Genomic DNA, 12,160 nt, shown 5'->3' with positions numbered 1-12,160 from the left:
AGTCTTGTTTTCAAGTCGTTTTTTTTTTTTTTTTTTTTAATTTCTACTCCCTATTCAGCCTAGCAGAGTATCTTTAAAATGTCTAAGTTAGGAACTTTTCCTATCAAGTGACTGAAACCCAAGTGAAATTGGCTAAAGCAACATAAGGACGTTGTTGACCTGGGAAATAGAAAAGACCGTGGTACTTCAGGCAAGTTGGATCCAAATGCTCAAGCAATTCAAGACTTACTCTCTACTTAACTATCCCCTCTATGCTCAAGAGTATTGGCCTTATCCTCAGCAGATTCTTTTCACCTGTTAATTCCTAGCAGTTCCAGGCCTTCATCTTGGAAAAATGAACTTCTCTTTTGCAGTAGTTGTAGGAGAGAGTTTTATTAGACTGAATTGGTCATGTGCCCATCCCTAACACTCTTTCGAGTGTTATTTCGAGTGTTTGGTATTCGAGTGCTAGAATACCAAAGTCAAAGAGGGCAGTGCAGCAGGATATCAAATGAGACCAAGAGAGGGGTGGCTTTCCAAAGAAAAATCTGGGTATGATTACCAGATGGTAGGCAAGCCAGCATATATCCACCACAATCAATGTGGCTAATTACCTTTTTTTTTAAAATTTCACTTCAACAAGTTTAGAAAGAGCAAGAGTCTAGGTCAGCTTTTCCTGCATCATCTTGACAAACTTAGAGATTGGTTATAATCACTATGAAGGGGGAGCAACGTATAAAATCTGGACGTTTATAGCCTTTGCTCAATATGGGTTTTGTTCTTTGATCCAAAAAGTGCTGTGCATTTCCTGACTATAAAATATATCCTTAAGCAAATATGTATACCAAAAAAAGAAAAAGAAATGATGTCTTGATTTATTCATGCCACATCTTTTCCTCATTAACACAGATATTCAAGTACTGACTGCAAGACCATTGGGCATCTCTTTTTAACTCTTAAAATTTACTTAAAAAGGAATGGATACTCAAATCTTACTAAGATGTGGGGATAGGGAGGAAACCACTGCCATTTCTAGCATTGCCATTTCCTAGGATTGCCATTTCCTTCCCCATTTCTAGCATATATGGCTAGAAATTGTGAAGCCCTGAGCCTTAACAAAGGTGGTGATAATGGAGAGAAGAGGACTAAATCAAGAAATACTTAAGTAGTAGAATCATCAGGTGTTGGTAACTGACTGGATGACAGAGAAGAAGCCTTTAGATCAAACAGCTGGATTGAAAATCTGAGGTAATAGTGGTAGTACCAGTGGAGATATTTAATGAAGGAGGAAGATCAGGTTTGGGAGTGGAAAGGACAAAGATGATGAGTGTTGTTTTGTATATACTGAATTTGAGTAGCTTGTGGAAGCTCAGAAAGGAGACTTGGGTTACTAATAGGGACATAGGTGTCCAAAATCACCAAATAAATGATAGCCAGAATCATGGGGTTGGATGACTCTAATACTAGCAAAAGAACCCATTTTAATGTAAACATAATTTAAATATCAACAAATATTTGTTCTGTACCACAGTGAGACATATAAATTTTTCAAAAAAGCCTTTATTTTCAAGGAGTTTCTATTCCTACACATACATCTTAATTTGTTTTGTGAGTTTAAAATTGGTACATTAGATTTTCTTAATTTTCTTTAAATAGACTTGTTTTTTAAGTTGTGAAAGCAACATATGACTTTTAGTTTTAAAAAAGCTATGCAAAAATGTAAAGAAAATAATTAAATTCACCTGTGATTTTACTGTGCAGCTATAATCACAATTTTGGAGGTGTTTTGAATTTTTTTCTAACTGCATTTTACATGCATAGCTTCTTTCATAGTTTTGATAATATCTTCAGCACTGTATTGCTTTTTCATTTAATAGTATCTTGAGTATTTTCTATGTCATTAAAAAGTCTTCATATTAATAATTTTCATGGTTCCGTGACATTCCACCTACTGAATGTTTTATCTCCTGATGAATATTAATCATTTCCAATCTTTCAGTGTTATAATCATGCTTAAATATTTTTATATAAGTATTTTCCCATTTCTGATAGTTTAGAATAGGGTCCTGAAAGTGAAACTAATGAACCAAAGTATATATAAACATTTTTAAGTGTCTTGATACACAATGTCAACTTTTGTAGCCATTACCGCTTCTTTCTAGTAAGCAATAGGATTGTCTGCTGCTGCCTTCACCTGCTGTAAGATGACTAACTTAAAACAAACTCCTAGTTTGACCGATAAAATGTTACATTATTTAAAAATAAGCTATATTGAGTGTAAGAAATCAGACAAGAGTATACTATAAGCATACACTTCCATGAAACTCTAGAAAATGCAAATTCCAGGTGACAAAAAGCAAATCAGTGTTTGCCCAAAGACCAGGCTGGGGGCAGTGGGAGGGAGGGATTACAAAAGGGCAAGAGGACCATTTGGGGGCTGATGGGTATGTTCACTATTTTGACTGTTTACATTTTCATGGTCATATGCAAATATCCAACTTACCAAATTGCACATTTTGAAAATGTGCAGTTCACTGTATATCAAGTACACTTCAATAAAAGCTGTTTAAATTGTTTAAATATGTTATTTTAATCTGAGTTTAAAAAAGTACCCACAAGTGAGAACATTTTTCACATGTTTTAGTTGAGTACACACTTCTGTAATACTTATTTCATGTTTTCTACTAACTTCTACTTGTGCTTTAGCAATTTTCTCCTGGATTTGTGAACTCTTTACAGATGAAGAAAATTAACCCTTACAGTTCTCCAGATTTCTTTTCCCTGTAATTTTTCTTTCTACTACAACAAGCTTTTGGGAGAACTCATTTGTGTAAGACAATTTTAACCAAGAGGATGTACTATAATACCACAAATCTAGAAACTACAGTAAATTATTAACCATCACTTTGCAATATAAACAAAAATTCTGTATACAAAATTCAAATTACGGAAATGGGGTGTTAAAAACAAAGCCTTCAGAAATGGCGTCTAAAATACACTGCACATCTACTCTGATGTTCTGGAACTATGTTCTTAAGTTACATAGTAAATAGCAGGGACAGGAGGAGGACCTTTAAAAACAGACTACTCTGGGGGCTTGGCTAGAAGACCCTGCTTTCAAAGGCGCACGCAGGATTTTCCTTCCCTGACTTCCCCAGGCTACTCCTCTGGCTACTTACACAGAAAACTAAAGGAAGGTAATGCCACGGGTGATCTCATGCTGGCGTGACGTCAAGAACTCTTGACGTCAGAAGGCGGTTGCCACGGGGACCATTCGCCACCGACGGCAAAGTCGTGAAACCCCATCACCACACTCCGTCTCCTTGGCGGCTGCTAAAGAAGATTTAACCTTAAGGGGGCCTCAGGGAGAGACGAGTGCTGTCGCTGCCGCCGACAGCCGCACCTCCGCGGCTACGGGTCCTGGGTGCCCGGCCCTGGCCTGTGACGGCGAGCGGCGGCCGCAGGGAGCGGCGGCGGCGGCGGGCGACCCGCCCGGGTCTCCGTCCCTCCGTGCAGAACTGGAAGAGGGGAGCCGCCATATTGGAGCTAGAGGCGAAGGTGCCTTGCAGACGCCGCGCGAGTCGGGTGGAGGTGGCGGCCCTGGCCTTGGTCTGGGAGGAGTCGGCCGCGCCGGGGCCCGCAAGGCTGGGGAGTGAATGAGCCGCTCGCTGTAGTCTCCTCCCCGCCCACTCTCTCCACTTTCCGCCGCTTTGACCTGGCCGGGAGGGGGCCGGAGTCGGCCGTGGCGGCGGCAGGATGTTCTCCAAGAAGCCGCACGGGGACGTGAAGAAGTCTACCCAGAAGGTGCTGGATACCAAGAAGGACGCGCTGACCCGCCTGAAGCACCTGCGCATCGTCATTGGTGAGGGGCGAGGGGTGACGGCGTCTGGAGGCCTGGGTTGCTCGGCCTTCCCTCTTCTGGGAGCCCCTGGGGACTCTCCCTTCGGCCCTGGCGCGATGCGCTAGTGGAGGGCGAGGCATCGCCTCTACAGAGACGCGGGAGGGCGGATAATTTGGGGAAGGGAACACTTGGTAGTTGGCAAACGCTAATCACACACAGGGTTACCTCGTTTTGAGTTAATAGCCCTAACTGTTTTAAAAACACTATTCAACAACTTAGATTATTTTTAGACTTTCTGGAGACTTGTTGTTGCAGATAATGGTGTTTATAGGATATGTTTGTCAGATGACTACCGCCATCCCCACCCAAGTGAAAAGAAAAAAAACTCAGACAATATAAACCCTAATCTTTCAAGTTTCTTGGCTAAGGAGGGCAAGGAGGAAGCAGTTACACCTCTTTGGGAAGTGGGTGGTTCCCTAAAAGCTTGTGGGAAAGAGCCCCGCCCTTGTTAATGCACCTTGTTCATAATTACTATCATTTAGAGGGAGAGCTATGATTAATTGTAGAAAACAAGGTAGTTTATAGCTTCCTTTTCTTTTGGAAAATCATACAGCATTCTATTTCTAAATAAAATTTTCTTACCGTCTGTTACCTTCTCTTTTGCGTCCGACCGAACTACTCTTGAATTGTGGATATAGGGTTAAATGAGTTTAACCCACTCATTTTGGATCACTTGGTAATTTCGTGGGCCAGTAGGCTGTAACAGTATTTATGGAACAACTGGTCCAGAACTTGGATCTTTTTATACGAAATTTGAGGTGAAAAGGAAAGTTTGCCTTTGTTGATACAGACAGTTAATGGCAGAACGAGTTTAGAACCCAGATGCCTGAATCCTAGTCCAAGGTTTATCATCTAAGGCTCTCTTCGTAAGGAATGTTCCTTTTGAAAAGTGACGTTTATACAGTGAATTAAGTCTTTTATTTGAGGTGCATGTTTCACTACCATGTGGTTTACTCACACCAACAGGATACTACCAGTACCCAACCTTTGTATGACACTTTACTGTGTACAGAGTTATTTCACATAAGTGGTAACTGATCCACACAATAACTTTAGAGTTAGTTAAATTCTTCTTCTTCTTCTTCTTTTTTTTTTTTTTTTACAACTAAGAGAGCTGAAGTTCGGGACTGTTACCTGGTCATCCAAGTATTAGGAGGCAGAGTCAGAGCCGGAACCCAGATTTCATGTCTCCCGTTTGTTTTTTACTCTTTCTGCATTTATGGCAGCAAATCTGTATCCCAAGTAAATTATATTTATTCTTGTGTAATAGTAAGAAAGCGATTAAGTCCAGTTTAGCAATGTAAAAAGATATTTTTTCAAGAAAGAAAATATTTTCTAGACACAGTTGACATTGTGGTCTTTACATTTTACTTGAGAGTTAAGCCATTGAAGAAAAAATTTGGCTAGGAGACTGTGACAGGGAAAGTTAATGTGTAGGAGATTTACCACAGATAATGGCAGTTTGAAATTGAGGACAATGATATTTGATAACCTACTTAGGACAAGATGTAGGTTGGGTAATGGCAGAGCTCTAAAATTGAATTCCAATAGAGTATTGACATTTTCTGAATTAATTGCCATGGTTCGTTAGTTAAGGAATGGTTTGTTTATAATTCTTTGGCCTTAGAAGTTTTTTTCCCACCCTGGAGACATGATCTGAATGAAGAGGTATCAGGTATTTTGTAGGGCCTAGCTTTCTCAGTTTGAAAACAAAAAACAGTGTTTGTTTGTTTAAAAAAAAAAAAAACTTTGCTTTTTAGTAATTTATTATTATTTTTTTAAAGGAGCATATACTATCTATAATCATTTAAAATATTCTTAAGAACTTTCAAATGGAGGACTCTGTTTTCAGACTCCCTGCCCTGTGAGTGAAGCAGGTCCATATAGAGAGATTACTGCACTCATTTTAGGACAGTAACTCTCAACAGGGACTGTTTTGCTCCTCTGAGGACAATGAGAATGTCTGGAGACACTATTGATTGTCACAACTATGGAGAGGTGCTTCTGGCATCTAGTGGGTAGCAGGTCAGCTGAACATCTTGAAATGCTCAGGATAATCCCTCACAACAGTATTCTAGCTCCAAATGGCAAGAGTGCTGAAGTAAACCTTGTCAAATGTAGAACAAAAAACATGGACCTCTAAGTACTATACTTGGTTCTAACAGTTAATTGAATTAAATATTCTGTATTTCTGAGTGGTCACTGTGACTTTGAAATATAATTAGTATAATTCCTAGGCAAATGAGTAGGGGAGGGTAGAACTGCAAAGACTGAAAGATGTCTTAAGGGTCTCCCGTTTTGCAGATGGGAGAGCCACTTCCAATCCTTTTTGCAAGTTAAGTGCAGGTTTTATTAATACATAACCACTATAAGGAAACTAGTTTGCAGAATAGGGTATTCCCAGTTACACAGGATTTTGATTTTTTTTTGGTTCCATCTAAACTGTATTTTTAACCTTTAAATTAAACTGCCATTCACTAAGGGTATTTTTAGAATTCAGGGCTTACCAGTATGCTGCTGCTGCTGCTGCTAAGTCGCTTCAGTCGTGTCCAACTCTGCAACCCCATAGAAGGCAGCCCACCAGGCTCCCCTGTCCCTGGGACTCTCCAGGCAAGAACACTGGAGTGGGTTGCCATTTCCTTCTCCAATGCATGAAAGTGAAAAGTGAAAGTGAAATCACTCAGTCGTGTCAGACTCTTCGAGACCCCATGGACTGCAGCCCACCAGGCTCCTCCATCCATGGGATTTTCCAGGCAGGAGTACTAGAGTGGGGTGCCATTGCCTTCTCAGGCGTACCAGTATATGAGAACATAATTTAAGCATCTTATGTAAACCTTTGTCCTGGCATGTATTCCCACTGAAGGACAATTCCAGCTGAATTTATAGAACTTGGAGGATTTAGATTTAAATCTACTGTGTTTATTGATAATGTTGTATATTTGATTTTTAGGAACTGGAAGTTAGAATTATTACAGACTAGAAATAAAACCTTGTCTAGTTGCTAAAGTTTCATATTATCATCTTGCTCTGCCCCATCCCCCCGCCTTTTCCCCCCGCAAGGAATGGCCTTAAGATGACGCTAAGCACATAATTTAGTATCTAACAAGTGGCTAGCATAATGCTTAGCATATAATGGATATTGACTAAATGTTAATTTTCTTGTATGTCGTGGTAACAGTTCAGTCGTCTTGGCTTAAAAAAAGGTAAGTGCTTACCTAGCTAATATATTATTTTGGCTCATTCTTTCTAGTAACTTTATTGAGGTGTAATTGATAAATGATATGTCACACAAATTAAAAGCATATAATTGAATGCTTTTTAAAAAGTTGAAGTATGGCGATACACAATATTGTATAAGTTACAGGTGTACAATATAGTGATTCACAGTTTTTAAAGGTTATACTCCATTTATAGTTATAAAATTGGCCATATTCCCCATGTTACGCAGTGTGTCCTTTTAGCTTATTTTATGCATAGTAGTTTGTACCTAATCTTCTACCCCTATCTTGCCCCTCTCCCCTTCCCTCTGCCCACTGGTAACTACTACTATGTTCTCTGTGAGTCTGCTTCTTTTTTTGTTACATTTGCTGGTTTGTTTTATTTTTTCGATTCCACATACAAATAATATCTCATATTTGTCCTTCTCTGACTTATTTCACTTAGTGTAATACCCTCCAAGTGCATCCATGTTGCTCCAAATGGCAAAATTTCATTCTTTTTTATGGCTAAGTAGTATTCTGTTGTGGGAGAAGGCAATGGCAACCCACTCCAGTTTTCAGAAAATCCCATGGGAGGAGCATCGTAGGCTGCCGTCCATGGGGTCGCTAAGAGTCGGACATGACTGAGTGGCTTCACTTTCACTTTTCACTTTCATGCATTGGAGAAGGAAATGGCAACCTACTCCAGTGTTCCTGCCTGGAGAATCCCAGAGATGGGGGAGCCTGGTGGGCTGCCATCTGTGGGGTCGCACAGAGTCGGACACGACTGAAGCGACTTAGCAGCAGTAGCAGCAGCAGTATTCTGTTGTATATATACACCACATCTTCTTTATTCCTTCATCCATTGATGGACACTTAGATTGCTTCCATATCTTGGCAATTGTAAATAATGCTGCTGTGAACACTGGGCATAATTGAATACTTCTTGACATACATACACTTTGTGAAGCCATCATGACATCATGATTAGGAATATAGTCAGATAATCAAGAAACAAATGACATCTGTAATCTCCCAGTTGCCTTTTACCCCTTTGTAATCCCTTCCTCTAACCCTTACTTCCCTGCTATCCTACCCCAGGGCAACCATTGATCTGTTCTCCTCTACATTAGTTTGTGTCTTTTATATACATACGTGTGTATGTATGTGTGTGCATGCCTGCATGCACACACTCAGTTCTGTCTGACTCGTTGTGACCCCTTGGACTGTAGCCCGCCAGGCTTCTGTGTCCATGGGACTTCCCAGGCAAGAACACGGAATGGGTTGCCATTTCCTACTCCAGGGGATCGTCCCAACCCAGGGATCAAATCCAGGTCTCTGACATGTCCTGCGTTGGCACTGTGCCACCTGGGAGGCCCATGCATAACATATACATGGAATTAACAGTGCTTACTCTTATGGATTGGTTTCTTTTACTCAGCACACTTTGAAATTCCTCTATATTTGTTGTGTGATGATGTGTCTGTAATACATTGCTCTTACTGCTTTTATTGTATGGATATGCTATAATTTGATTGTCCCAGTCACATGTTGATGAACATGTGGGTTTTCAGTTTTCAACTATTACATGTAAAATTGCTGTGAGGTACACCTATTGTGTAGACATATGCTTTCTTTTCTCTTGGAGTCAATACTTAGGAATGGAATGGATGAATCCTATGGCAGTTGTATTTTTTAAAACAAATGTATTGTTTCTTGGTTTTTTTTTTTTTTTTTTAACCAGTTTACAGTCTCACAAATAGTATATGAGAGTTATAGTTCCTGTAGAAATGCACCAATACCACCAGATATGGTATTTCTTTTTCTTGTCAGTTCAGTTCAGTCGCTCAGTTGTGTCCGACTCTGCGACCCCATGAACTGCAGCATGCCAGGCCTCCTTGTCCATCACCAACTCCCTGAGTTTACCCAAAGCCATGTCCATTGTGTCGGTGATTCCATCCAACCATCTCATCCTCTGTCATCCCCTTCTTCTGCCCTCAATCTTTCCCAGCATCAGGGTCTTTTCCAGTGAGTCAGCTCTTCCCATCAAGTGGCCAAAGTATTGGAGTTTTGGCTTCAACATCAGTCCTTCCAAAGAACACCCAGGACTGATCTCCTTTAGAATGGACTGGTTGGATCTCCTTGCAGTCCAAGGGACTCTCAAGAGTCTTCTCCAAAACACAGTTCAAAAGCATCAATTCTTTGGCATTCAGCTTTCTTTATAGTCCAACTCTCACATCCGTACATGACTATTGGAAAAACCATAACCTTGACTAGATGAACCTTTGTTGGCAAAGTAATGTCTCTGTTTTTGAATATGCTATCTAGGTTGGTCATAACTTTCCTTCCAAGGAGTAAGCGTCTTTTGATTTCATGGCTGCAGTCACCATCTGCAGTGATTTTGGAGCCCCCAAAAATAAAGTCAGCCACTGTTTCCACTATTTCCCCATCTATTTGCCATGAAGTGATGGGACCAGATGCCATGATCTTAGTTTTCTGAATTGTTGAGCTTGAAACCAACTTTTTCACTCTCCACTTTCACTTTCATCAAGAGGCTCTTTATAGTTCTTCACTTTCTGCCATAAGGGTGGTGTCATCTGCATATCTGAGGTTATTGATATTTCTCCTGGCAATCTTGATTCCAGCTTGTGCTTCCTCCAGCCCCGCGTTTCTCATGATGTACTCTGCATATAAGTTAAATAAGCAGGGTGATAATATACAGCCTTGACGTACTCCTTTTGCTATTTGGAACCAGTCTGTTGTTCCATGTCCAGTTCTAACTGTTGCTTCCTGACCTGCATACAGGTTTCTCGAGGCAGGTCAGGTGGTCTGGTATTCCCATCTCTTTCAGAATTTTCCACAGTTTATTGTGATCCACACAGTCAAAGGCTTTGGCAAATTACTGTTTCCCTGATATCTGATAACATTGAACTTCTTTTCACATGCTTATTTGCCATTGTATATGACTTCTTTGATGAAATCAAGTTCAAATCTTTCACCTACTTTTAAATTGAACTGTTTGCTTTCTTACCCAGTTTTGAAGATTCTGAATATATTCTGTATGTGTGCTGAGTCACTTCAGTCACATCTGACTCTTTGCAATCATATGGACTGTAGCCCTCCAGGCTCCTTTGTCCATGGGATTCTCCAGGCAAGAATACTGGAATGGGTTCCTGTGCCCTCCTCCAGGGGATCTTCCCCACCCAGGAGTCGAACCTGCGTTTCTTATGTCTCCTGAATTGGCAGGCAGGTTCTTTACCACCCCTAACGGCACCTGGGAAACCCTGTATTCTGTATATAAGTACTTTATCAAATACATGATTTGCAGAGTCGTTTTTTTTAAATATTATCTTTTAATTCGCTTAACATTTTATTTGAATGAATAGGAATTCTTAATTTTGATTAAGTTCATATATCAACTTTTTCTTATATGGTTTGTATCTGAAACCTTTGCCTAAGTCCAAGATCATAAAAATTTTCTCCTATGCTTTCTTCTAGAGCTTTATCATTTTAGGATCTATGTCTGCGATCCATCTTGAGTTAGCTGTGAATATAGTTTGAGATACGGAAGGATTTTTTTTTTTTGCACATGGATCTCCAAGTGTTCTAGCACCATTTGTTGAAAAAGACTTCCCTTTCTCTGCTGAATTGCCTTTGTACTTTTTCCAAAATTCAGTTGTCTCTATATGTATAGAATTATTTTGGGACTGTTTTGTTCTGGTGATCTGTTTGTCTGTGTTGCTGCCTATACCACAGTGCTTTTTATTGTTGTTGTTGTTATTATAACTTGATAGTAAATCTTGAAATTAGATGGTATAGACACTCCAACTTTTTTCTTCCTTACCAAAGGTTTTTTTTTTTTTGCTGTGGGAGAAGGGAGCTATGCTTGTCTTTTAACTTTCCATAAGATTAGCTTGTCAATTTCTAAAATAAATAAATGAATAAATAAAAAATTTTGCTGGGAATGAGATTGTTATGAATCTGTAGATGAAGAAGGTATGTTTCTTTGTTTTATATGCTGCTGCTGCTGCTAAGTCGCTTCAGTCGTGTCCGACTCTGTGCAACCCCATAGATGGCAGCCCACCAAGGCTCCCCCGTCCCTGGGATTCTCCAGGCAAGAACACTGGAGTGGGTTGCCATTTCCTTCTCCAATGCAGGAAAGTGAAAAGTGAAAGTGAAGTCGCTCAGTCGTGTCCGACTCCGAGCAAACCCATGGACTGCAGCCTACCAGGCTCCTCTGTCCATTTGGTTTTCCAGGCGAGAGTCCTGGAGTGGGGTGCCAGGGCCTTTTCTGTTGTTTTATATAGACCTCCTTTAATTTCTCTAGCAGTGTTTTGTATTTTTTAATATACAGGTCTTAAATGCATCTTTTGTCAGTTATCCCTAAATATTTTGTACTTTTTATATCCTTGTAAATTGTATCTTCATGACTATTTCTGATAGTAAAATACAGTTGATTTTTATATATTGAGCTTATATCCTGAAACTGCTAAATTCACTTGTTCTATTAGTATTATATAGATTTCATTGAATCTTTTACATACATGAACTCATTAATAGAGCCTTTAAGTCTTCTTTTTAATCTGGGATGCCTTTGTATCTTTTTCTTGTTTTATTGCACTTACTGGAATTTCTAGTACAGTGTAGAATAGAAGTGGTGAGAGTGGATATCCTTGTCTTTTTATTGATCTTAAGGGTAAGGTGATCTATTTTTAAACTAACCATGTAATATCATGTTCATTGTAGGCTTTTGAATAAATGTTCTTTGTCATGTTGAGAAAGTCTTACTCTTTTAGTTTGCTGAGAGTTTTCATCAAGAATGGATACTAGGTATGTCAAATGCTGTTTTCTGTTTCTGTTGAGGTTAACAGGTTTTTTAATTTTTTTTCATTTTGTTTTTTAAAGATTTTGTTGTTGTTAACTTTTTTTAAAGTCTCTATTGAATTTGTTAGAGTATTGCTTCTGTTGTTTATGGGTTTTTTTTCTGGCCTTGAGGCATGTGGGGTCTTAACTCAAGACTAGGGATTGAGCCCACACCCCCTGCACTGGGACGCAAAGTCTGAACTAACCCATGGACCACCAA

The 12,160-nt window shown here is 39.7% G+C and overlaps 1 protein-coding gene across 5 annotated transcripts in view; it reads left to right on the top strand.

Annotated features, from left to right (window-relative positions):
* Nucleotides 1–3,296: 3,296 nt before the first annotated feature.
* The window catches only part of RALGAPA1 (Ral GTPase activating protein catalytic subunit alpha 1), a 211,099-nt gene continuing 202,235 nt past the window's right edge, over nt 3,297–12,160 (top strand). For all 5 annotated transcript variants that reach the window (XM_005222080.5, XM_059879341.1, XM_059879343.1 and 2 more), the window contains exon 1: nt 3,297–3,841. In XM_005222080.5, the coding sequence (XP_005222137.1) occupies nt 3,736–3,841 (106 nt within the window). In that variant the 5' untranslated portion in view covers nt 3,297–3,735. The remainder of the gene's footprint in view (nt 3,842–12,160) is intronic.

This window comes from Bos taurus, chromosome 21 (genome assembly GCF_002263795.3).
Source record: "Bos taurus isolate L1 Dominette 01449 registration number 42190680 breed Hereford chromosome 21, ARS-UCD2.0, whole genome shotgun sequence".
NCBI lineage: Eukaryota > Metazoa > Chordata > Mammalia > Artiodactyla > Bovidae > Bos > Bos taurus.
The sequence above is the reverse complement of the archived record's forward strand: the minus strand, read 5'-3'. Positions and strand labels throughout refer to the sequence as shown.